At 38.3% G+C, this 27249-nt stretch overlaps 4 protein-coding genes across 5 annotated transcripts; 1 reads left to right on the top strand and 3 right to left on the bottom strand.

Moving 5' to 3' along the window:
• Window positions 1–5804: 5804 nt before the first annotated feature.
• LOC119735049 (actin-like) lies at window positions 5805–7806 on the bottom strand. Its single transcript, XM_038208740.1, has 3 exons — window positions 7548–7806; window positions 6238–6502; window positions 5805–5808 (listed from the first exon to the last, which is right to left on the bottom strand). Exons 1-3 carry the CDS (start codon window positions 7789–7791, stop codon window positions 5805–5807), a joined length of 513 nt encoding a protein of 170 aa, XP_038064668.1. The 5' UTR covers window positions 7792–7806.
• A 3338-nt stretch (window positions 7807–11144) lies between these two features.
• LOC119734933 lies at window positions 11145–14885 on the top strand. Of its 2 annotated transcripts, none has more exons than XM_038208573.1 (3): window positions 11145–11244; window positions 12118–12208; window positions 12969–14885. In XM_038208573.1, the coding sequence occupies exons 2-3, from the start codon at window positions 12128–12130 to the stop codon at window positions 14838–14840; spliced, it is 1953 nt and encodes a 650-aa protein (XP_038064501.1). In that variant the 5' UTR covers window positions 11145–11244; window positions 12118–12127; the 3' UTR covers window positions 14841–14885. The 2 variants fall into 2 exon arrangements, with proteins under 2 accessions (XP_038064501.1, XP_038064500.1); XM_038208572.1 differs by having other exon boundaries at window positions 11146–11255.
• Window positions 14886–15731: 846 nt separating this feature from the next.
• On the bottom strand, window positions 15732–18196 carry LOC119734934. The gene is made up of 2 exons (XM_038208574.1): window positions 17339–18196; window positions 15732–17211 (listed from the first exon to the last, which is right to left on the bottom strand). Exons 1-2 carry the CDS (start codon window positions 18173–18175, stop codon window positions 16879–16881), a joined length of 1170 nt encoding a protein of 389 aa, XP_038064502.1. The 5' UTR covers window positions 18176–18196; the 3' UTR covers window positions 15732–16878.
• A 7748-nt stretch (window positions 18197–25944) lies between these two features.
• On the bottom strand, window positions 25945–26970 carry LOC119735048. Its single transcript, XM_038208739.1, has one exon. The coding sequence runs from the start codon at window positions 26968–26970 to the stop codon at window positions 25945–25947; it is 1026 nt and encodes a 341-aa protein (XP_038064667.1).
• Window positions 26971–27249: the final 279 nt, after the last annotated feature.

Genomic DNA, 27249 nt, shown 5'->3' with positions numbered 1-27249 from the left:
AAAGTACCCCATTCCAGAAAGACATTCCCCCCCCCCCCGAAAAAGGATAAGGACGGCAACTGTGCGGGTCCAGTCATCATCTCAGACATGGCCGTGTGGCAACATCATTGTCTCCAAAGAGAACTACCGGATGAGCTACAGGCAAGTGTCCGCTGATGAGAACGGGCGTCCCGTCGACTCCAGTGAACGACGCGTTCCAGTTTAATTTTTTTGTGTATTGAACTAATTGTCTACAGTTTTACATAGTTTTAAACAGTTCTAATATTCAAGTTCTAAAATGTTTTCTTAAAAGTTTTCTAAAAAGTTTTTCTAAAAATGTTTGTTGTAAAAGTTTGTCGATAAAGAAAAAAAAAAGTTTAAATTTAATTGGAAAAAAATCTTGGTTTAGGTTCTGTAAAATTTATCCTGTTAAATCATGTAAAATTGGATTTGCGAATATCTTGCCATCAAATTTAGTGTACATTCCACCAGTCTAAGATTATCCTCAAATTTCTGCCCTTAAAATCAGTGCAAATTTTCCCCTAAATTCCTTGTGAATATTTAATGAACTAAATATGATCTAGAAGAGTATAGTTTTTCCTTAAATTTCTTGTGAATATTTAATTAGCAAAATTTTGGGGAAGTTGTACAGGTACATGGATTTTCGACACCTTGTACCATGCACAAAAATCTTGTGAATAATTAATGAGCTGGGATTTGGTGTTCTTGCACATGTGCAGCACTGGTAAATGTAAGGTACATGTACATGTAGATAAAGTACATGTTATATTTTGCACATGTGAAGCACTTGTACATGTAAAGTACATGTAAGTAAAGTACATGTTATATTTTGTGAATATTTAATGAACTTTGATATCAGGGCTCCCCCTTAAGTTTTACATTGTAATTTAAAGAAGAAGTTAAGCCTTATGTTTTCTTATGAATTTTAAAGATTAAGTTAAGCTTTAAGTTTTATATTGAATTATTTAGAAGAAGTTAAGATGCTCACACTTTCCTTTTATTTTTGTATTATGGCTTTAGAGTATGGGGACATTTTCTGCCATGCTCAGGCCTTTGTGGCGGAAACTGTTTATTTGTGACGTCATATCATAGCACTAACGCTTAATCACTTGTGTGCAGTGACTGGGTGGAGCTTACGAGCTCCGTAAGTTGCTGGACATGCGTGATTGGTTAACAATTCCCATAGGTTTAGCGCACCATAGGGTTAGTACATGCACGTGGTTCGTAAACGTGACTTAGCGTCTACACGTACCTGGTATATATTGCGTGCCTGGGTGAGCGCGCGCTGTTTTGTTGTTTGGGACTGATTGTTACAGTGGTGATCATTGTTCGGTGAGAGACTAGCTGGTTGTGTGTCTAGTTTTGGGGCTCAGCTGTTTTCAGTGTTGAGTGCCGGGTGTCTGGAGATAGCGGGCTATAGGGCGTAGCTACTTTTCCAGAGGTGCCCAGCAATTATACAGAACAATTCATTTAAAATTACAATTACAGAAAACACTAAAGACAGTAAACAGTAAAATGCAGAGTACATAAAAACACTTAAAATATATAAAAAATAATCACGGACCAGCCAGTAAAAACAAACAATATACAGATACACACACCCAAAACAATTGCACTGAAAAAAATCAAGAGCACACATGCACTGCATAAAAACTCTGCGTTCAACCTGAGAGGACTACATGTATAATGTTGAATCCTGCGCATAAATTGTCTGCATGAGCAGTTCTCAAGCAACCAAAACGAGAGGCCAAGCAGTTTGCCCCATTTTAAACCATTGCTATGACGTCACACTATTGTTAAGGTGTGGATTCGGATCTACGAATCTCTTACACTGGTCACAAAGTGTGGATTCAGACCGACGAATCTTTATGAAAGTGTGGATTCGGAATTACAAATCCACACTTTGAACACGTCGGACAACTGTTCTCCATAATGAGCCTGAATAGGACCGTCTGCGTGAAAATTTGTTTTCCGAAAATTACCAATGCATCTTCACTGTCACATTCGCCGCCGTCACTGCAAAAACTAGTTTTAGTCAGAAAGAAATCATCGTCTGAACTATCCATTTTGTCGTAAGGAGCCTATACACACAAAATGGCTTGGTTGTACGGGTGTGGCGATACACATGCTAAACACGCCAGGGAAAAATGTTGCAACCTGACGCCACTTCCGCGCTTGTGTACGAAGTTTATGGCATCATTAATAGACGATTCATAGAATTCACGCTTTAACTTTTTGAAAAAAAGTAAGACTGCTGCAAACTGCTTACTGACTGGATGGACCTGAAATATATAAATCTAAAAATTAATGTGGCCTGACCTTGCGAACATTAATTTTTAACTTTTTGGCTAAGTTATTGATCCTGTTTTTTCAAATGACGAAAAGCATCCCAATCAATTTGAGATTTGGTGGTTTGAGCATGAATTTTAGTTTGTTCCAGTTCTTTTCTAAGAACAAGGTACTCAACGTTGAACCAGTTAGGAATCCTGTTAGGAATTTTAATTTGTTTCAAAGGAGCATGTTTGTCACACATTTGGGTAAAAATGGTCTCAAAAGTTTACCGGAAGTTTCAACATCAATCCAAGAGATGTCTTTCATTGAAAGTACAGTATGACCGAGCCCTGATGTTGAAACCAATCGGATGAATAAAAGTGTTTAAATTTTGTAAGCAGAATAAAATTGTAAATATTTTTAAAAATTGTTAAAAATCTACCGATGATGTCATCGTGACGTCAGTCAAGATTTTGTGTACTGGTGTTATTATCTATCCACCCATAAAGTTTCATGACGATCGAACATTCCCTTAAATGTGTTTCAAAAAAGCGCATTTTTTATGACGTCATCATGACGTCAGACATTTTAAAAAATGTGTATGTATATATACGTATTGCCTAACAAACCTAATACAAAATGAATTTTGAATTTAACATATTGCGTTTGTGAGATATGGCTTAAAGGTCCAAAACTTCAAAAATCGATATAAAATCACACGATGACGTCATGATGACGTCACTTCAATTTTTACCTATAACACATCCCGGTCTTCCTACATACCAAGTTTCAACCCAATCCGACTTACAGTTCTTTAGATATAGGGTCTTAAAGTTTGCACATATAAGATGACATCACATGACCCATGATGACGTAATCATAACGTCACTCTTCAGGACACAAACTTAATATGGGGTCTTTACATTTATTAAGTTTCATTAGAATACGAGTTTGTTTTAGGTCCAAAGTGCCGCGGTCAATAAAACATGTACAAAGTCTATGGGATTTGGGTTAGAACAAGAAGAAAAAGTAAGAAAAACTAGACCTATGCCTGTTCGATGAACAGGACACAGGCTTTTCCGCATTTTAACTAGAACGGCGAAGCCGCCATGGCTCGCTGTCCAAGGCAGGAAGGGAGGCTGAAGGTAGGGTTGGGGATGGGCATGATGGAAGGGGATCAGGATTCTTGTTGATGTGCCTAGGTGTAGGGGTCAGTTTTTAAATGTCAACATAAAAAGTTAACAGATTACCTAATAAATACATATGTATATAGGTTAGCCGTCACTGAATTATGGGGGAGTTTTTCATTGTTAGGGTAATTAGGACCCAGTTGTGGATTTTTGCAGCCCCAACAGTGTCTTCTGGTCCCCGTACTTGTATTACCATGGGAAAACTCTTGTGTAGTCGCCACAAATGCATAACAAGAATGGGTATGCATGTACATGTAGACACAGCACCATCACCACCTCCCCCAAACCTTACCCCATCCCAAAACCTTACCCCATCCCCAACCCGCCCCCTCCCCCTCCCAACCCCCTACCCACACCCATTCCATCCTCCCCTAACCATCCCCACCCTATCACCTACACATCCCAACCCCACCCAAACTCCAATCCCTATCTCCTTCCCCCTCCCCTGACCCGTACCCTCCCCTACCCCAACCCCCTACACCCACCTACCCTATCTTCCCCTATCTGTCCTTACCCACCCCTACACATCCCCACCCTAACCCTTACTCGAATTCCAATATCCCGCCCACCCGATTCCCCCACCCATACATCCCCACCTGACCCTATGTAACCCCTACTCTGATCCCTATACTGCCCCCTCCCCTTATCCAACACCTACAACAACCCATCCCTACCCATCCCTACACATCCCCAACCCAACCCCTACTCCGATCCTATATCCCGCCCCCTGCCCAACCCCCTCCTAACCCAACCCCTACATCCATGCCCATCCTCTCCCTACCTGTCTCTCCCTACCTGTTCCCACCCCACCCCTACAAATCCCCACCCCACCCAAACCCAGTATTCCAAACCCTCTCCCCACCCCAACCCACCCCGCCCCACCCATCCTAGCTCCCCTACTCATCCTACTCACACAAACCCTAACTCCAACCCTATCCCCCAATCCCCCCCCCCCCAACCCACCCCACCCCACCCTCCCCTACCCCATCCTTACTCCAACCCCATAAACTAAAAGATCAAACCAGAAGCTCATGCACATCCCCAAAATCCATAGTGTACATGTACATGTTATACCGGTATACACACACGTACATGTTATACCAGTATACATGTACATGTAACAATTACAAACTTAAACATTTCCTTGAATTAAAATTCCTCAATAAAATCATAAAATATACTGCAATGATATGAACCTAACTGAAGTTATAAAGATGATACATGACAACTGCATTTAATTTTTTTCCCCAAGTTAACTAGAACCAAAAACTTCAACATTTTTATGATTGTTCGAGCTGAAGTCCCATCCTTAGATGCATCCCCTCCCACCCAGCATGGTACTTTCAAGTGCAGTTTCAGATGTGTTGTCTGCCAGATTCATATCAAGGAGTCTGACTCCTTTTCTGGCTACTCTTCTGTCACTACCCACAGAACCATTGGTAACATCACTTGTAACACCTCTAATGTCATATATCTCATTTCTTGCAGGGTCTGTGGAGTGCAGTATGTAGGTGAGACTAAGAATACGCTCAAGAAGCGTTTCTATGCCCACCGGTCAACGGTCAACACCAAGAAACTAGACACCCCTGTTGGTCATCACTTCAACCTGCCTAACCACTCCATTTCTGATATGATTTTGCAGGGCATTGAATCTCTTGGCCATCGCAAGGACTCAGTTCGCCTCAGCAGAGAGAAAGTGTGGATGAATCGTCTTCGAACTATTCAACCACTTGGTCTCAACATCCAACTTGGAAATGATTAATCCTTTTTTTCCTCCATTGTCTTCTGTTACAGATAATCCATCTGGTCTTCCTTGTTTGTGTTTACCCATCTTCCCCCATCTTTCATCCCTTTCCACCTCAATACTGTCCCCCCCCCCCCCCCCCCCCCCGCATCATCCCTTCACTCTCACACTCTTTTGTCCGTTCCCACTCCCTGTGACCTTTGATCCTTCCCCTTTCTGGTCCCTCCCCTGTTCACACCAGACCCCTTGTGGTTTGCCATCTCCCTCTGTTTCTTTGTTCTCTCATCCACCCTCCCCTGCATCTTTCTACACCTCTCCCACTTAATCCTCCTTTTGTGTTTCTTCTTTCAGCCCTGCATGTTTGTGTGCACCCCCATGTTAATGTATGTACCTCTGTCATTTCTGTTTTAGCCTCTGAAGAAGAACTTGCTAAGTTCGCAACGTCAGGCCACATTAATTTTAAGATTTATATATTTCAGGTCCATCCAGTCAGTAAGCAGTTTGCAGCAGTTTTACTTTTTTACATGTTTCAAAAAATAGCGTTTTTGATGACGTCATAATGACATCACACAATTGTTACAATTTTGTGAATATACCTGTTACCTAGCAAACATAATACAAAAAGAATTTTGAATTAAAGGTCCAAAACTTCAAAAAAAACAATATAAAATGACACGGTGACGTCATGATGACCAGGTCAACTCAATTTTTACCTGTAACACATCCTGGTCAACCTACATACCGAGTTTCAACCCAATCGGACTTACAGTTCTTTAGATATAGGGTCTTAAAGTTTGCATGTTTAGGATGACGTCACGTGACCCATGATGACGTAATCATGACGTCACTCTTCGGGACACAAGCTCACTTATGGGGTTGTTATATATTGTAAGTTTTATCAGAATACGAGTTTGTTTTAGGTCAAAAGTGGAGTGGTTAATATACCGTGTAGAAAGTCTATGGGATTTGGGTTAGAACAAAAAGAAAAGGGAAGGAAAAAAAATAAATAAATAAAAAATCTTAACGAAAACAAAGGCTGTTTCGGCATATTTGCCAAAACAGCCAATAAAACACACAAAAAAGAACCACTTAGAAATGGTATTACCAATGAAAGCTGGTTGGAACATGACCTCTGGACATCTGAATCTCTCATTTCCAATGGTAATAACCTGACCATCAGGAAGCTCATAGCTCTTCTCAAGAGCTGAGCTAGATGCTGCTGTGGCCATCTCCTGTTCAAAGTCTAAAGCAACAAAACACAGCTTCTCCTTGACATCTCGAACTATTTCTCTCTCGGCTGCAATATGACAAAAGGAATCGGAACAACTCTTAAGTAAACTCTTATAAAAGCAACGTTAAATCCAAAGCGATGTGGACAAAATGTCCACAATGAAAAGTTATTTCAATGAGCTATCTAAAGGGCGAGCCAAAAAGAAAGCTACTAATTAGGAAAACAATATTTTCAAAAATATGTGGCTCGCTCTATTTCATATAAATAACATAGGGAAAAAGTACATGTCAGGCCAAAAAAAAAAGTCTCCGGTTTCTGGTCTGCGCACGTTGCCATAGATGTGCACATCGGCAAAATTAAAAAGTTTCTTTTTTCAAGCCCACTGATTTGACTGGAATCCTGCTGCTGCACATTTTTAATCATGTCGATGTTGCTGTATGGTCTAACGTTACTACTGTTTTCTCTGATTTTTGTCTTGACTATTAAAATTTCTCGAAGAATGTTCATGTCGGTGGAGATCATAAGTAGGTGCAGAATTCTCAAGCCTTATGACCTTACCGAGGTCACCTAAAGATCCACTCTGAAGGATATTTGTGAGAGTTTTAAGGGGATCAGAGCGTCACCTGCAACATCAGCCGACATTTGAAGAAAAAAAAGAGTAGGAAAAACAAAAACCCGCGTCGAACTGATGAATACCCATTAAATACAATGAAACACAACATTTCTCACCTCCAAGAATGCATGTAATTTTGCAAAGGAAAACAGACAAAAATCGCCCTCAATATTTCAGAAAAAGAGAGTGAACTTGTTCCTCATATTAAAAAAAACCAAAATTGTTTCGGTCTTGACTCAAATGATTTAGTCCCATTTGTATTTGAATGTGTGTGTGATCTTTAGTCCTCACTCAGCTCAATAGCTGCCAATGACATTCCAATTGTTGGGGGCCTAAGTGTGTTTTTGTTTTTTTCAAACTTAACAATTGGGTAGAGTCTATGGGAAAACAACGTTAATGGATCACCTCAGGAAGTTATTTTTACTACACCATTTGAAGCATTCAATGTTTGTATGGTATTGACTATATCCCTGGAGTTTCAATAACATGTGAACTGACCTGTTGTTGTGAAAGAGTAGCCTCGCTCAGTCAAGATCTTCATCAGGTAATCTGTAAGGTCTCGGCCAGCAAGATCAAGCCTCAAGATAGCATGAGGTAAAGCATAGCCCTCGTAGATTGGTACTGTGTGAGAAACGCCATCACCAGAATCTAAGACAATACCAGTAGTACGTCCAGATGCATAGAGAGACAGCACTGCTTGAATTCCAACATACATAGCTGGTGTGTTAAATGTCTCAAACATTATCTACAGACAAAAGACAGGGAGAAAAATTTGATCGGTAATTATTCTTGGTGATAAAATCTTCTTTTTTTTAATGAACTTTTTTTCTTAAAGGGCAACTCCATCAAGTCCAACAAATGGAAATTTGCAAGAGTTAATCACATTTCAACTCTTATAAATTTTGTGTATGGATACCACGCCCAGACAGGTACTGCATTTTTAAGAGTCATTTCATGTAAATACTTCATATAAGTGTTCATGCTGTAAAACATTGAAATATTTTATACTTTGTGGGATAAAAGGACTTGGGGAGTAAGTAATTTTGAGGCTGCAAAATTCATTTTCCGCATTACCGTATTTTCAAAGGTCATGAAGCCAAAATGCGAAGTAATGTCACGAAAGTAACTACATGTGCATTGCGCGCTATACAATAGCGTACTGTACAACGTGCTGCACACTTGTGCCTGTGTCTAAGACTTTGTGGTAAAGCTTTGCCCTGTGTGAGGGCACACAGGATCGCTGCAAGCATTACGCTGTGCACTGAGTGGAATGGATGGATTGGTTGGGAAGGAAGTGAACTGCGCAATTTGCGGGAACGCAACACTATATATGTCTGTAGTAAAATGCTTCCGCTTTGGCGTTATATTCAGTTTTCATTGCACTTCCGGTAACACCGGAAGTAAAGGTCAAGCGGTTTTGTGTCCGGAAACAAGAAATGTTTCTCACGGCATAGTCTACAACCTCACAAAAAAACGAACACGATACTCTATTTAATTCAAAAGATATAGCACAAACTGTTTTGTCAAAATTTGCCCTTAAATCGCTTGTACATGTAATTTAATACCTGATGATATCATGATGACGTAACAAAATGTATTACATCTTCCTAACATGGTACAAGTTCGTATAAGTTTTTGTGATTGTACCGTAAACCGTTCGGAAGAAATTTTGCTTTGTTTTGATTTCAGGCTGACGTATTCATTTTGAATTCACCTAACTTTGACCTCCCGGTAGACCCGGAAGTAAAGGTCAAGCGAGTTTACGTACCCGACAAAAAATGTTTATCAATTAAAGCTATAGTCCATCATTTGTAATTAGTGCATTTTGTTCGTTTGAAGCAACAAAAGTGTTCAAAATCTAATGAAGGATACTGAGCAACTAACCTGATGAAGTTTCAGCTAAGCTTCAGCTGTACATTCCGAGAAAAGCAGCATTCTAAGATCTCAATTTCAAATCAAAAGTTACTGAATCATGTTTTGAATTGTTTTGAATTGCAGCTATACGCGGCGTCGCGCACTGATCCGACGAATTATAACAACTGCGCGAGCGTGTGCGTCGTTCCAATACTTGTGCGCACTGCGCTGAATAACAAAACGAACTACTAATTTAAATTTTCCTACGGTGCTTCTTAAGAATCACCGTTGGAAATGCCTTCTTTCGTTGATTACTTCAAAATGACAGCTTCCCAGAAAGAATAATTTCTTAGGGAGTTTAGTTCCCTTACTATCTTTCAACCAAGTTTGTTTTTCAACAGTAATTACGCCAGTTAATTTACGGATGGCTGCAAATGATGGACTATAGCTTTAATGGTCTATCTGATTACAGAATACAAACATCATTGATTACTTTTTTCAAGAGTTATCAATGAACGTAATTTGTCACTTTTTCAGCCAAAATCGCTTGTAATTTGACACCCGATGACGTCATAATAACGTAAGAGTAATATGCACCACTTGGGATGAGGGTCGATTTATATTGAAAGTTACAAGTTCATATCATAAACCGTTTAGGAGAAAACCCGCGGAAACGTGCTGTACTGAAAAGAAAGAAAGAAAGATTAATTCTAACAGATTCAAAGAGTGGTCGGGTTGTGCCCGACCACTCAACTAGAGTTTCCGTTTGTTGTTACAAACGCAGAGTGGTCGGGTAGACAACTATTTTATGAAACACTGTCCAGTTAACGGGAACATGTAGTAGGATTTATATGACTTAAATACATGGGCAATTCTTTGGTAACGGAATTACGGAATTTTGTCACTTTGTCAAGGATTATTCTTTCCCAAGAAAATATGTTCTATGCTAGGCAACTAATCTAAACATGGAAAGGGAGCCAAGACCCAATAGAATTGATTGACCGCTAAATAAAAAAAAATCCCACAAGATTACCCTTTAAGGGGCGGAGCTTAATATCGGTAACGGAATTACGGACGGAGGACAAGCATATTTGAGTTCTTGCATAAATTAATAAAACTCTCTGAAGTTTTGAAATTTTAAAATTGGACACTACCTGTTATTTGTAGAGTTCAGGGGTGTTGTTAACTACAATGCAGAACAAAGTTGAAAAAATAATCACTCTTTTCATAATTTGCATTTTAATCACGGTAACGGAATTACGCCTGGGCGGTAACGGAATTACGCCATAGGTTTACATGTAATAGGTAAATGCAATACTTTTACATTGAATTCAACATAAACTCATCACAATACAAATTTTAGAAGTTTATAAAATGCCACAAGGGGAAAGCTACGAAAGCCCATTAGCGCCACTGCAAGTATATATGTTGCGGATTATTTAATTCGTTATTACGGATTACTAATTCGTTATTACGGATTACTAATTCGTTATAACGGATTATTTAATTCGTTATTACGGATTATTAATTCGTTATTACGGATTATTTAATTCGTTATTACGGATTATTAATTCGTTATAACGGATTACTAATTCGTTATAACGGATTATTTAATTCGTTATTACGGATTATTAATTCGTTATTACGGATTATTAATTCGTTATAACGGATTATTTAATTCGTTATTACGGATTATTAATTCGTTATTACGGATTACTAATTCGTTATAACGGATTATTTAATTCGTTATTACGGATTATTAATTCGTTATTACGGATTATTAATTCGTTATAACGGATTATTAATTCGTTATAACGGATTATTAATTCGTTATTACGGATTATTTAATTCGTTATTACGGATTATTAATTCGTTATAACGGATTACTAATTCGTTATAACGGATTATTTAATTCGTTATTACGGATTATTAATTCGTTATTACGGATTATTAATTCGTTATAACGGATTATTTAATTCGTTATTACGGATTATTAATTCGTTATTACGGATTACTAATTCGTTATAACGGATTATTTAATTCGTTATTACGGATTATTAATTCGTTATTACGGATTATTAATTCGTTATAACGGATTATTAATTCGTTATTACGGATTATTTAATTCGTTATTACGGATTACTAATTCGTTATAACGGATTATTTAATTCGTTATTACGGATTATTCTCACACGTGATCGAGCACGTGATCAGGGGCCTATTATAGCGCCACTAGGTGGCGCTATCTTTGCATTCAACGTTTGCTTTTAAGTTTTAACCGGCACCGTGCTGAACCCCCTCCCGTTTTTCAAGACAAACCGCTACGTGACCGTTGAAGAAGGTATTGTTAAGGTAAATTTCTGATTGTCTTTCCACCCTTCGTCACCCTGTTTGCACATTTTTGCTCTTTTGATGGCGATTACATGTGAAGACACAACTGGAATTTTTCGTCATTTATTAGAATGTTAGGGCCTATATCCTCGAGTCATCATAATTGGCGCTATAATAGGCCCCTGATGCAAGTGCGTCAAAACATATCCTCGTCGGTTTAGGTGGACTGACGATATATGAAGCCATAAAGAGGAACTGCTGCACACCCCGGCCCACTAATTCCCTGGGCATAACAATTAGGCAGTGTATATTTTGCCGGAGACGGCAAACCTTTAGTAAACGTTAGTTTGCCGGATATGCACTGAACATGCGCAGTTGATGTTTTTTTGTACTCTAACTTTTTCCGGTTATAAGTTTTAGTCTGGTTCCATGCCAAAATTATCGTTGTTACCTCGTATTCACATGATGGGATTCAGACCATTTTATAATTTCGGACTTTATTTCCCTTTTAAAAAAAATCCTCCAGAGCCACAAATCTGACAAAGAAAATGTAATACTCTGCAAAAAATGTTTGAGACATGTTAAAATAATGAAAGAAAAATATTCTTATTTATCCTCCCGCTTACTAGAGCCTTTGCTTAACCACTACACCAAACGTGCTACACGACTACTGGTGGGAATTTTAATACATCTTATAATTCAGCCCTATTTTAAAGAGTACAGCGCCCTCTGTTGATATGGATTGCCGCGGGCAAACCTTTAGTAATCGTTAGTTTGCCGTCATTACCTCAGGCAAAATATCCACATCTAACAATTATCATATCAAAGATGGTCACTGAATTTGTAATGATTGTTTATGCTTTATAATTTTCTAATCTGACAGAAGAAACAAAATGGCAACTCCCAACCTTTATGAATTCTTGGAGTCACGAGGAGTGGGACCTGATATCATAGAAAGAATGAAGACAGAAAAGGTGAGAATTCTCATTATGATTTCAAAAACAATGTTTGTATTTTTCAAAGTTGGTTTTGCTTTTTTTATCTGTTTTATTTACATGATGTCTGCAAAGGGTAACTGCTAAAATTGAGTCAGTTTTGGTTGTTTCATTGCCTGCAGAACCTACAAAGTGAAAAGTTGTTGACTTTGGTTGAATAAGTTCATCAGGTCATGTGTGAGTTCATTGTTTAGTGCAACGGTGTAGAAATATTTCTCACTATTGATTAATACATCATGTGACCCCGTGATCCCTGATAATCTGTTGGCCAAGTGTGTTATCAGCAGGCCCAGATCCAGGGGGGGGGGGGGGTGTTAAAAAAAAAACAGCTCTCCCCCATAGAAATTCCTGGGGAAAAAATCGAAACCCCCCCCCCCCCTCTCCGACACCTAAAATTCTTTTGCTAGTAATAATGTCTGCCTTGCACGAAATACGTCCTGAGCCAGCTTGGTTAGGGGGTATATGTACATTATTCTGTGATGAACAGCGCCCCCATTGAAAGTATGCTACGAGCCCCCCCCCCCCCTTTTTTTTTTATTTACGGAGTGCCAAGTGCCCGGAGAAAAAAACACGTGTCTACATTTCAGAATTTTTTGCCGATAAAAAAACCACCCTGCGAAAATTCCTGGATCTGCCCCTGGTCAGTTTGTCAGACATATCTTTCCAAAGTTTTAGTGACACTATTGAAATTCTTGAACACATATCAACTAATTTTACTTTTGTGACCATTATGTTTTAGATTGATGCAGCTGTTGTTGTTATGATGGAAGACACTGCATTGGCAGACTTCATCCCGTTACTAGGAGACCGAATCGCAGTGCGGAGTTTCTGTACTAAACCCCCACAAGCGCCCACTGATAAGCACCCAAGGAAACAAGCACTGTTGCAGAAACTGCGGAAAAAGTTGAGACTTAGAAGAAATGAAGGAGAATCTGGCAGTGATGAAAATGAAGAGAGTTCATCAGGAGCTAGCTCTAGCCACAGCTGCAAGTCATCTCTGCTGAAAGGCAACAGAAATGCCACAAGTGACAAGAGAAAGATAGACATTGGCTGGCTGGACTTTGACTGTACATCACAAACCTACAAACAAGTTCGGAAACAGAAAGGTGGGGGTACAAGACAGCTATCTGTGCTGAAAACGACCGGGCGGGCTGAGTTATTGGATCTTGCTCAAGGTTTGTTTTTTAAAGATGGAGTGTCATCTAAAGGTGACCAGTCCAATTATGAATTTGATATTTGCGACTTTCGGCAGAAATCAATGTGTGATGAATTCACAGTCGGCCAGCTGTATGAAGAATCCAAAATGCCAATTTTGAGGTTTTACCTAAGGACAAAAGAAAAGATCGAACCCCTTGAAAGTGCGAATGAAAACTCCAACCATAACAAAAAAAAGGCAATTATCATTGAGTCGTCTGACTCAGGCGAAGAGCAAGCCATGCCCTTGCCTTTTGAGAATGTAGGTAATGAAGTTGAAATTGGACAGGAATGTTCAAGCCCAACTTCTCAATTTGACAATGAAGCTCCTCGCTCACCCAGTCCTCCCCCAGACACTCCTACAATCACATTTGGACCAACACATACCCCAGATACTCAGAATCAGCTAGATGATACTATCCCCTTGCCACAAACAGAGGTTCTTCTGATCAGAAGGGGAGCAGTTGTGCGAGACATGATCAACTCATTTTCGAATCCTGGTATTATGGATGCAAACATTTCTGTGCATATGATACTTCCTAGTGGGCAGATGGAGGCGGGCCTGGGTAGTGGGGTTTACAAGGATGCAGTCACTCAATTCTGGCAGGAATTTTACGAAGAGATGACCACCGGGGACACTTACAAAGTACCTGTGATTAGGCATGACTTTGGGGAGAGAGAGTGGGAAGCTGTTGCAAGAATACTTGTTAAGGGATGGGTTGATCTTAGGTATTTTCCCATTTCACTGTCCCCAGTATTCATGGAAACAGCACTGTTTGGATCTAGTCATGCTGACACAAAATCAGCATTCCTGCAGTACATTCCTGAGAGTGAGAGAAACATCTTGGAAGCTGCACTGCAGGAATTCCCCTCTGACAATGAGGAACTTGTTGAAATATTGGGGGAATATGACTGCAAGAAATTGCCATCAGAAACCAACCTTTCCCACATCATTTCTGAAATGGGGCACAAAGAGATCATTCAGAAGCCAAGATTCATAGCTGATTGCATGCAGCCAGTGCTGAAATCACTTCATGGTAGCCTGACCAAATCTGAATTTCTCAATCTCTATGAGGAAATGCAGCCTTCACCCAAGAAGGTTATTGCTATGTTGCAGTTTCCTCCAGAATGTACAGCAAATGAACAAACTGTTGGAACATATCTCAAGAGATATGTGAGATCCCTTAACGAGCACATGCTGAAGAGATTTTTGCGGTTTTGTACAGGGTCCGATGTCCTTTCAGTGAATGTCATCAACGTGATATTTACTCAGCTGACCGGTTTTGAAAGAAGGCCAATTGGTCATACATGCGGAAATGTGTTGGAGGTGCCCTCAACATACGAAAGTTTTGTTGATTTGCGACATGAATTTAATGAAATCTTACAAAGTGGAGTGTGGGTGATGGATGTTATCTAGATTGCCAAGCTTACCTATCAAGGACGTTACAAGAAAGATGGCATTTTTTACTTGTTTATTTTTATACAGCATTTAAATAATATATATTTGTCATGTAGACTGTATGTTGATAAAGAGACTACTATTTTTCACACAGTGTTCAAGTTTGTGCATGCTTGTAATAGTTGCTTATTGTTCATGTTACATGTATAACCTAAAATGTATAAAGGGCTGATTTAATTTGCACCCATAGGAAGTTTCATATTTCCTTCTTTGTTTCTGTTGCACACACAAAAGCAATGATCTCAGATGAACAGCTCAGTTAAGGAGCAGTCTTATTTTGAATGCATGGGTGGGAAAAACCGAACACGTGTGAGCATGATTACAAATAAGTGATAAATGGATTGAATTTCATCTTGACAATCTGAAATTCTTACCATTACAAATCTGTGATTTAAAAAATGTCTTTCAATTGGACGATCTCAAAATTCCCACAAATGGAAATGTCTTCTTTTAAAGACTTTCTTTTTGCCATTAACCTGTATCTACCTACTGGTGCTTTGTTAACTACATGCATCACATACAATTAGGAAAGGGAGACCACCCTCTTTCTAGCCCCAAATAGTGATTTTCGTTTTTGGAAAATGTCTTAATGACTCTAATTGTATGCTAATCAACAGATAACCAGATAACTATTGGCATTCAAACTATTTAGGTCCATGTGAAAAGAGGAAAGTATGTAAGCCTATATGTGCTATTGATAATCTTTGTTTTTCCAAATTTGTGTGGTGTTAATTAAAAAAAGTGTTACTACATGTTTTTTATATATATATAAAAGCAAACATACTTATTTCCACTTAATTTGATTTTAAAATTTTACGGCATGATTAGCAAAGTTTGGATGACCAAATCTGTGTTTTTTTGTAAATCACACTTTTAATCATCACATTAGCTCAACCAAGGGTGTGCCTATTTATGTTTTTGTCATCGAACAAACTTGTTTGTAAAAAAATAGGCAATATTAAAGGTTTGCATTTCAATCTAAAATTACAATAAGCTCCATATCTTACATAGACAATGTTGGTTTTACAAGAGACCTTTCAGCCCAATTTATGACTTTGTAACGTAAATGGTGTGGTATAATTTAATGCCAAACTTTTTGAAGTACCATTCATTACAATCAGGTTGCATAAGTTTAAACCATCTTTTATAGGAGATTCACAAAAGGGCAGTGTAATTAAATTCTCCAAGACTTTTGTATACAAATCATGATTCATAATTGGTGCAGTAATGTGCAAATGATGTACAATGATGTGTTCAAATCTCGTTTATTTCTCCATCATAAACAAAATGCAGAAATATAATTAGATAATCTCCAAGATGTTTACTCAATTTTTAAGGATTAAAAGGAAAATTGCCAAAAAAAAACTTTCATAAAATTGAGCTTGAATTGGATTATTATAACTGTTGACAAATATTATGCATAAAAAATGAAACACTTAAATACAACAAGATTAAAATCATAGTTCTTATTAATAACAGCTGCCAATTTGTTGGACAACCTCATAGCTGGTACACTTTAAAAATGACCCTTGTTGATTTAGTACGAAATGAAACGGACTTTGAAAGTAAGATTGCTCACATTTTTAGTTTAATGGCCCATGTATTATGATTAAAAATTATTTTTTATCTGCATGTCAAATTACATGTATGTTGATCAAAATCCTGAGAATTGTGTTAAATTTTCCAGTTATACCTCCTAATGTTTCAAAGTGTTGCATGTTAACAATAAAGAGCGTTATCTTGAGTACATCTCGGTATCTCTCTGGGTTTTTTTAGTTTATTTATCTGTTCACCCTTGAAGTTGGACCCTATACCCTACTTTCCCACGAAGTTTGTGCTGTAGAAGAGGACAAACCGAAAGTGAAGAATTGAAATCACATGTCTCTTAATTAAATCATGTTTGCTGCAGGAAAACATAAGTTACAGATTTCAAGGCAACCAGGGATTAATTGTTATATAATTACTGGAAGACACAGTTTTGGGACACATAGGTGGCCTACAGGTCTATCTCATCTAGAATCATCCTTCTGAGACTATTGTACAAGTTTATTCCTTCTTCCACTGTACTTGGCACAGACATCAGTCGTTCTTCCATCATGATTGAACAAAGGTCGAACACATCTTTGTCGCATGGGTATCGGCCTTTAAAGATGCACTCACTGCTGCATACATCAATTTCATCTTGTTGCACTTCTACCAGGAAGTTCTCTGCTCCATAAAGCTGTGGCATGGTATGCATTACAAGAGGGCGACCAAATGGGCCATGGCGGTTTCTGGAGGGAGCGATGCGATGGGCGTTCCATTCCTTTACAACAGTGTCTAGTTCGCCCTGTGATGTGCGAAATTGAAATAACAAACAATTAGACTTAAAGATTGATTGAAACAACTTCATACAGCGGGATATCCTTTAATGTGCACGAATCATACTTTATTAGACCAGCTAATTAACAGCTTACCTGGATCATATTCAAAAAGCAAAACTGCAGCAGTGACTTATCCAGATGATCCCCACTGAAGTGGCCTTCTTCTTTTATTTGGGCGAAGAGGTCCATCCAAAACTGAGTGAAGTGTTTTCTAAGCATGCCCCACCAACACTCAATTCTTTGATTATTTTGACTGGTTCCTTGCATGAAACTCTTGTCTTTAGCAAATGCGTCATCCTGACTCCTTCGAAGAAACTGCTGCATCTGTCGGATGTGTGTGTTTTCTGTTCCATGATCAGCTCTAATGATTCTTGGGCATCCCATCTGAGAACGAACCGTGTTCATGTAATATCCCGCAATGACAGCAGGGTCACTACTTGTTGTATATGCGTCAAGCCACAAAACACGCCTAGAGAAACCATCAATACATCCATTAATGCAGATCCCGTAAGGTTTCAGTTTATCATACGAGTCAACATGCCACATATAATTTGGTCCTCGAACTTGATACAGCCGTCTTTGCAACTTTTTTCTTGCCCTTATTTCGACTCCATCTGGATCCAAAATTCCAAGCAACAGGCGGACCGTTTCTTTATCTGTGTTGATGCCATTTTGGATGCACTTTAGATGCATCCATCGGTAGCCGTGTAGGTTTCCAGACTGTTGCAGCTCTTGTTGCAGAAAGCAGGCAATATCTATCACGTCTGTGTGATATTTTCGACGAAACAGACCCAGGTTTCTCAATTTTCGACTCAGTGTTCGCTTACTTATTAATATATTGTGATTAAATAGGAGGATGTTCAGAATTTCCTCGTAAGTTAAACCAAGATGGAAGTAGCATCGAATGAAACGCTCGCACTCCTGCGCCATACTTGCCGAGTAATGACTCAGAACGTATGAGTAATCCGTAATAACGAATTAAATAATCCGTAATAACGAATTAAATAATCCGTAATAACGAATTAATAATCCGTAATAACGAATTAATAATCCGTAATAACGAATTAATAATCCGTAATAACGAATTAATAATCCGTAATAACGAATTAAGTAATCCGTTATAACGAATTAGTAATCCGTAATAACGAATTAAATAATCCGTAATAACGAATTAATAATCCGTAATAACGAATTAAATAATCCGTTATAACGAATTAATAATCCGTAATAACGAATTAATAATCCGTAATAACGAATTAAGTAATCCGTTATAACGAATTAGTAATCCGTAATAACGAATTAAATAATCCGTAATAACGAATTAATAATCCGTAATAACGAATTAGTAATCCGTAATAACGAATTAATAATCCGTAATAACGAATTAAGTAATCCGTTATAACGAATTAGTAATCCGTAATAACGAATTAAATAATCCGTAATAACGAATTAATAATCCGTAATAACGAATTAAATAATCCGTTATAACGAATTAATAATCCGTAATAACGAATTAATAATCCGTAATAACGAATTAAGTAATCCGTTATAACGCATTAGTAATCCGTAATAACGAATTAAATAATCCGTAATAACGAATTAATAATCCGTAATAACGAATTAGTAATCCGTAATAACGAATTAATAATCCGTAATAACGAATTAAATAATCCGCATTATATATACTTGCAGTGGCGCTAATGGGCTTTCGTAGAAAGCTAAGTGAAAATTAGCAGATCAAAATGTAAATGTAGGCCTAAACATGTCTGGGCTTCAGTTTTTAGGTCAAAGGTCAAGGTCAAATGAAAGCAATATGTATATGTATATTTTTTTTTACCGAAAATCTAATTTTACTATGAACAATTGTATTATTGTATTTCACTAGTTTATCGTGGAAAATATAATAAAACTGCACTGGTTGGCATCTCTGAGCAAGGGAAGATGTTAAGTTATGCCAAGTAGAAGTACAAGTACAGTCTGGTACTCAACTTTCATTTTGTTGTGGAATTTAGTTTCTGTGGGTACCAGACAACGGCTTTGGCAACACATATTTAAAGGGAATGTACATCGTTGGCTTTTGCTGTAATTTTAAGAAATGAACTAATTGAGGGGTTAGTATAATAGATCAAATATTGTTACACTGACATGTTTGAAGTTTTGCGTTCAAAAATGCTGGAAAAACCAAGAAAAACAAAACTGTTCAAGTAGTCTGGTTCCCTGACTCCACTAAAGGTAAAATGGATCAATTTATAGATGCCGGAAAATTGGAGGATAAGGGAACCAGACTAGCTGGCCTGCACCCGTTCATGAACATGTAACAAATAGCAAACAAAATTTGGACTGGAAAGAGTGTAAAGTTGGAGCAGTAGTTGAAAAATATTTAGGTTTTTCCAACGGTGGTCGGCCGACCACCGTTGGAAATGTATACAAAAATATCATTTTCTTGAAAATTACTTCACACCAGGTGCCATAATTTTACAGGATGCTTTAGACTGTCATTTACCAACATCCTAGTAAGGTATTTTGTAAAAACTTGGTAGGTTTATTTTCTGATGTTTGAAAATGTTGTATATTCCCTTTAAGCATCCAAACAATTATTAGCATTTTTCAAATAGTAAAAAAGAAAACGTAAAAGTAAAAAATATCAATGGAACACCTGATTATTTTTAATTATATAATAGCAAATTAAAGAGGGAAATGATTTAACAAGTAATTTAGTATTTAAAGTTATTGTCCAAGGTTACAAGCAAATCTCCTATTTAATAATATGTCATGTGCATGTACATAATCTGGAGGAAATGTGCATACTTTGTGCATGCGTAATTCCGTTACCGTAATTCCGTTACCGTTTCGTAATTCCGTTACCACTTGGAAAAATGCCAAGAAATTACTATTTTAAAGTTTTTATTTTTCATTTATGTTTATAGTAGGGTCTTTTCTCAACATACATGATTTGAAGAAAAAAAACAAGAAAATTTGTGAAATAAGTAACTTTTGCCATTTTTTTGGTAACGGAATTACGTGCTAATTTTGACATTTTTAAATGAAGGCCTACACTATATATATATATATATTTATATTTTTAGAATTTTTTTTAATGACCCTGAGTAATGTTAGTATATTGTAACATCATAAAATAAATCAAATCTTTTCCCAATAATCCAGAAAGTAATACATACACTAAATTTTATTTTTTACCAAATCTGAACGTTTTTAATCATAAATTGCAAAAATCACTGTTTTTACCAGGAATATGTATTTTTTTTCAATTTTGTTTTTTGAACTGAATTCCCCATTTAATTGAGGTCTGGAAAAAGTACAAAAAAGGTTTAATATGTAAATATTTATTTTTGACATTTTTTGCTCTCCCATGGAGAATTGCCCACATTTAAACAGCTTTCTTGCCATGTAACTTTGAAGTTTCCACCTCCTTTGTAACAGTAAAAGAGAGAAATTTCAACATTTAAGCTTTTATGCTAATGAAAATTTCCATATTCATGAGCCAAAGCGTGATGTCATTCAAGGCAGAACCGTAGTGTCTCCATAGCTTTGTGTATACAAATTTATGGCAAAGTTTTCTTTATTTTCTTGGAGTTAATTCCACTTTTTATTGTTTATCATGTAAAACAGCTTATTTGGACAATCGTAGTGGCAAATATTTCTTCAAAAAAAATTTGTGTGGGTAATTTTGAAGGACTAATTTGTACTGTTCATAACACACCTGTGGCAAGGAGTACCTTGTGTGACAAAAGCAAAATAGCGCCCTCTTATATATTGATGAAAGGATTTACTAATAATTGAAAAACTACCACTTTCTTGTCACTTCCAATGAAAACAAGTATTAAGATCTTGTATGTATTGTTGCAACACATAGTAATGTGCATGAAAACAAGATGAGCTGAATTTCCACTGCATGTTTCCTTTAAGTTATGAATATTTTTATGTAAGAACAAAGGATTTCGAAATAAATCATTTCCAGTAAAATCAATTATTTTTATCTTCAAGTAAAAAAATACATCTTTAATGGTGTGATCAATTTGAGTAAGCATTCTATGTACACATGTATGCAAGTTATTTCTTGGTTGATGACGTCACTATTCAAAAACGGAAAGAGATGTTCATTGTAAAGTAAAATAACGTATGTATTCATAACACCCACCTTCCGGTTTGATGACGAAACAGTATTTGGAAGCAAAGGTGAACATTGTATTATGGATATCTTTTTTGGGCTAAGATCGACATGGATCAATTGAAAGAATTACATTTAAAATATGATTGTTTTCAAATTCTCATAGAAGTAACTTCTGGTCTGATGACGTCATGAATTTGAAACCTTGCCAAGTTATATGTGGTTAATCAAAGAATATCAAGGGGCGATGTGGTAAAATTTGAATGAATGGTTGTCAAATTAAAGAAAGCTCACACTATTTTATGTGCCGCTAGGGGGCGCCCTTTCGAAAGATGACGTCATCACACTGTTTCATTTGTCTGACATTCCTCACTAAACACTTTCCTAATTTGATGTGTGTAGTAAAATGCTTCTGCTTTTGAGTTATGTTCGGTTTTTATTGCACTTCCGGTAACACCAGAAGTGAAGGTCATGTGGTTTTGTGTCCGGGAACACGAAATGTTTCTCACGGCATAGTCTACAACCTCACGAAAAAACAAACACGATACTCTATTTAGTTTAAAAGATATAACGCAAACTATTTTGTCAAAAGTTGCCCTTAAATCGCTTGTAATTTGATACCTGATGGCGTCATGATGACGCAACAAAATTTACAACATCTTCGTTACATGGTACAAGTTCACATTAGGTTTCTGGATCATACCGTAAGCCGTTTGGAAGAAATTCTGCTTTGTTTTGATTTCAGGCTTAAGTCTTCATTTTAAATTCACCCAACTTTGACCTTCCGGTAGACCCGGAAGTGAAGGTCAAGCGAGTTCACGTACACGACAAAAAATGTTTATCGATTCATGGTCTATCCGATTACGAAATACAAACATCATTGATTATTTTGTTTAAGAGTTATAGGTGAAAGTAATTGATCACTTTTTCAGCTGAAATCGCTTGTAATTTGACACCCGATGACGTCATCATGACGTCAGAGTAATATGCACCACTAGGGATGAGGGTCGATATATATTGAAAGTTACAAGTTCATATGAGGAACGGTTTAGGAGAAAAGCCGTGGAGAAGTATTGTCCGGGAAAAAAAAGAAGATTTATCAGAACAAAAACAGAGAGTGGTCGGGTTGTGCCCGACCACTCAATTAATCGTAACAACTCATAACTGGCGTCATCACACTATTTTTTTGTGACTTACATTTCTCACTAAACACTTGCATAATATATATGTCGGTAGTAAAATGCTTCCGCTTTTGAATTATATTAGGTTTTCATTGCACTTCCGGCAACACCGGAAGTGATGGTCAAGTGGTTTTTGTGTACGGGGACAAAAAAATGTTTCTCAAGGCACAGTCTACAACCTCACGAAAAACCGAACACGATACTCTATTTGGTTCAAAAGATATACATGTAGCGCAAACTAATTTGTCAGAAGTTGCCCTAAAATCGCTAGTAATTTGATACCTAATGACATCATGATAACGTAACAAAATCTATAACATCTTCGTAACATGGTGCAAGTTTACACTAGGTTTCTAGATCATACCGTAAACTGTTTGGAAACAATTCTGCTTTGTTTTGATATGAGGCTAAAGTCTTCATTTTGAATTCACCTAACTTTGACCTTCCGGTAGACCCGGAAGTAAAGGTCAAGCGAGTCCACGCACATGACAGAAAATGTTTATAAATTCATGGTCTATCTGATTACTGAACACAAACACTATCGATAATTCGGTTCAAGAGTTATAGGTGAAAGTAATTGGTCACTTTTTCAGCTAAAATCGCTTGTAATTTGACACCCGATGTCGTCATCATGCCGTCAGAGTAATATGTACCACTCGGGATCAGGGTCGATATATGTTGAAAGTTACAACTTCATACCATAAACCGTTTAGCAGAAAACCCGCGGAGAATTATTATCCGGAAAAAAAAAGAACCAAACAAAGAAGATTTTTGAGAACAATTCTAGACAGTGGTCGGGTTGTGCCTGACCACTCAATTAATCATAACAACTCAAAAGAGTGGTCGGGTTGTAACCGACCACTCAACTAACCTTAACTTATATGCATTTGCATAACCTCCATTTCTACTAGACACTGTATAACTTAACACTGTAAGAATATCACACTAGCAAATATTCTATTCAATTATTCAACCGTCTAGAGTACTACAATGAGTCCAAAACAAAAAGACATACTGAAATCTGCCTCTTGCATTTTTAAACAACAGTGATAACGAATCAAATTCATCCTATTTACATTATTGTTTTCATAAAATGCACAATGCCTTCAATGATCATCAAAATTTGCTCGAGATTGAGAATTACATACACTGGACAAATCCATGCGTATTCTATGTAGCAAGAACAATTAATACCGAATCTTTAGTTTACACTTGTTCAAACTGAAATCACATGAAGAATCAGCTTGTTTATGTACATTGTATACTAGCAAACAATTCCACTGTACAATTAATCCTGTTAGAAGTACATGTAGATTCAAAATACTTTAACAGTCCACATCTCATACTCAACTTGTACATTTTATGGCAATGTTGCAAAAATAAATACACTTGACATCTGGCAAAACTGAGCTTCTGAATTATTAGACTGGTCACCTGAACAATCTTTAGCGTTAACCTCACACCTACTGCCAACTGTTTTTTGGGGGTCAAATTGTATAACCAATGTACTGAATCAAAATATGAACACTCATTAACATTCAGTTTCTAACTTACATATTCCAAATCAATCAATACAAGAGCTCTGTTCTCAATTAATGACTTGTGATCATACAAACATTTTTACATGTGTAAAAGCTGAGCACAAAAAATATACTTAGCACAATGATTCATCTTTATATTACAAATAAGCTGCAAGTGTCACTGACTCAAAGAGTTTTTTGAAGTTCCACTCCAAGTATTTCAACTGTCAATTGCAAAGTTCAATGTCACTGCAAACTTGATCCTTGAAACAGATTTTCGCGACAGTCAATGTCTTGTCCTTGTTCCTGAATCGCGAACATGAATGCAACTAGCTGGCTTGAGGGTTCCATTCACAATTTTTTTGCATGTTTGAAACAAAGGCATAAGGGTAGAGGCAGCGCTTGGCTCGCACCTCATTTGAAATCACAACATGTGCAAATCAAATCTCCATTCATACACTGCAACTTTGGCTTGAACTCTGCAAATATATCCTGCCTCAACTGCTACTTGTAAGACGTAACATCATCAAATAAACTGCTTCATCAGGAAGAAAAGCATTTTTTTTACAGTTCTTATCTGCCTTTCCCATACATCACCGTGATGGGACCCTCCAGGTGGATTGAAGGTCCACTGAATGTTCCTCTGCAGCAATCTGTTGTTCAGTTGAGCCTGGTTCCACTTATTGATTTCTGTTCTAAGTTCTCTTTCAGCACCCACAAGATTGGTGCCATTGTCCGATCTCATCTCTGTCACATTTTCCCGGCAATCAATGAATCGCCGGATAGCATCAATGCATGAGTCCGTGTCTAGGGAGTCAGCCTTCTCAATGTGCACAGCTCGTGAAGCTAGGACAGGTGAAAATCACACCATACCGCTTTAGCACACTGCAACCTCTTTTCACCTCTAGTGGCCCAAAGTAGTCCATTCCTACTCTGGTGAAGGGGGACTCATCAGGTTTGATCCTGTCTGCTGGGAGGTCAGCCATCTTCTGCTCCATGACTTTGGCTCTGTACCGTCTGCACATCACACATTTGCCGACTATTTTTCTGATTGCGGAGTTGGCACCCGAAATCCAATATTTCTGTTGAAGACTTGCAAGAACATGGTCCTTCCACTATGTCCGGATGTCTCATGAATGCGTCTTATGATCAAGGTTGACACGTGGCTGGCTTTGGGAAGGATGATGGGGTGCTTAGCATCAACTGGCAGTGAGGCCCTGCTCAATCTTCCTCAAACTCTTAACAGCTCTCTGGGTCAACTCTGTAGATGGAACTGGTTTTCTTCACTCCTTTGATCTTTTGTCTGCTCCCTCCATCATCTTCTGTACTCTGGGCAAGGGCTCTGATCTCATCTGCATATGCTTGGCTTTGAACATGTTGCAAGATTTTCTTCTCTGCTGCTTGTAGTTCTTTCAGAGTTAGTCCACCCTGCGGAGTTTGTTCAGCTTTCTGGGACTCGGGCTGGCCTATCAACCATCTTCTGAATCTTAGCAACCAGCAAACTGCCTTCTTCAGTCGCACCCAGTCTGAGTAGTGCTCGATTACTCGATCCAGGCTCTGTTTCTCCATCTCACTTGGCTTGATGGTGCAGGCATGAACATTCTTCTTAACCTCCGAGTCTTCTCCCACTTCAACTGCACCAAGCTCTGGTGTTGTGGGCCACTCATCATGGCTGAAGTAAGAACCCTGGGCCATTCTTCCAGTCATCCATCTGTAGGAATTGCTCAACTCTCCTTCCCCTTGAACAGACATCAACAGGATTGAGTGTTGAGATTCAATGTGACGCCACTGCGTTGGACTTGAGCCGTCAAGGATAAATGCCAACCTGTTGGCGAGGAATGTCTTAAATCTGGTTGTTCTACTGTTGATTTACCGTAGCACAGACATGCTATCGGTCCAGTAGGTGTCATCTACTTCGATCTCCAGCTCCTTCCTGATCATATGGTCAACTCTCACTGCTACTGTCGCTGCTGTTAGCTCCATTCTTGGAATTGTCACCTGCTTGAGTGGGGCGACCCGTGATTTACTCATCAGGAATGAACACTTGACTTCACCTTCATAATTCACCAATCTCAGGAAAGATATGGTGCCATAGCCCAGCTCACTGGCATCAGCAAAGTGGTGCAAGGTGACTGACTTTGGTTCTTCAAATCCATCTGGCTTCAGGCATCTTACCATCTTGAACTCCGCCAGTCTTGGGAGTTCCAACTGCCAATTCTGCCATTTCTTACTCAGATCTGGTGGAATTTCTTCATCCCATCCCAACTTCATCCGACATGCTGCTTGCAGTAATTGCTTGGCTGGAGGCACAACTGGTGAGACACATTTCAAGGGGTCGAAGACAGAGCTGACGGTAGATAAAATACCTCTTCTTGTCGGTGGTCTATCTCTCATCTCAATTTTGTATCCAAACTCATCATCTTCAATGGACCACATCATGCCAAGCGTTCTCTCAACGGGCAACTTCTCACCATCGATGTTCAAGTCTTTCCAGTTTCTGCCTCTTTCATCTTTTGGGATGTTCTCTAAGACTTCCTTCTTGTTGCTCACCCACTTTGTGAGGTGGAATCCTCCCTTGCTGCATGTTTCAGTCAAACCTTTGACAAGCTGGCCTGCCTTTGACACTGTCGGGGTTGAGCACAAACAATCAACGACATAACAATTGCGATGGATGATGTGCGCAATTTCTTCACATCCTGCATGATCATCTGCTGTCTTCTTCAAAGCGTAGTTTGCACATGAAGGAGAAGAGACTGCACCAAAGACATGTACTGTCATGCGGTACTCTGTCAAGGGTCTCTTGATGTCACCATTGTCCCACCATAACAACCTCAGCAGATCTCTGTCGTCTCTGGGCACCAAGACTTGGGAAAACATGCCTTCAATGTCAGACATGAGGGCAACCTGATCCTGCCTGAACCTAGTCAACACGGCCGTGTATCAACTGTTTATTGAGGGAGACACCTCTGTAGTCGGCTGTGCAGTCATACTCCACCCTTATCTTGTTTTTCTGTGGATGCATGACACCATGATGAGGAAGATACTGTGGCGAAACAGGGGTACAGGTATATGTAGACTTGTGTAGGAGTCTAGGTCATAGGAATAATTTATGCGCGTGATCTAGGACATCCGGTGCGTGCTTATAATGCCGAAGTGCGCGTTGACCAATCAGCA

The sequence above is a fragment of the Patiria miniata genome, unplaced genomic scaffold (genome assembly GCF_015706575.1).
Source record: "Patiria miniata isolate m_02_andy unplaced genomic scaffold, ASM1570657v1 HiC_scaffold_28, whole genome shotgun sequence".
Taxonomy (NCBI): Eukaryota; Metazoa; Echinodermata; class Asteroidea; order Valvatida; family Asterinidae; genus Patiria; species Patiria miniata.
The sequence above is the reverse complement of the archived record's forward strand: the minus strand, read 5'-3'. Positions and strand labels throughout refer to the sequence as shown.

What these genes read in the sequence shown, in the direction of transcription:
- LOC119735049 (XM_038208740.1), bottom strand. Translation starts at nt 7,791, where the DNA reads ATGTTTGAGACATTTAACACACCAGCTATGTATGTTGGAATTCAAGCA. An exon ending in CTACTCTTTCACAACAACAG is followed by an intron (nt 6,503 to 7,547) that starts GTCAGTTCACAT and finishes GTCATATTGCAG; the next exon opens with CCGAGAGAGAAATAGTTCGA.
- LOC119734933 (XM_038208573.1), top strand. Translation starts at nt 12,128, where the DNA reads ATGGCAACTCCCAACCTTTATGAATTCTTGGAGTCACGAGGAGTGGGA. An exon ending in AAAGAATGAAGACAGAAAAG is followed by an intron (nt 12,209 to 12,968) that starts GTGAGAATTCTC and finishes ATTATGTTTTAG; the next exon opens with ATTGATGCAGCTGTTGTTGT.
- LOC119734934 (XM_038208574.1), bottom strand. Translation starts at nt 18,175, where the DNA reads ATGGCGCAGGAGTGCGAGCGTTTCATTCGATGCTACTTCCATCTTGGT. An exon ending in GCTTTTTGAATATGATCCAG is followed by an intron (nt 17,212 to 17,338) that starts GTAAGCTGTTAA and finishes CGCACATCACAG; the next exon opens with GGCGAACTAGACACTGTTGT.
- LOC119735048 (XM_038208739.1), bottom strand. Translation starts at nt 26,970, where the DNA reads ATGTCTGACATTGAAGGCATGTTTTCCCAAGTCTTGGTGCCCAGAGAC.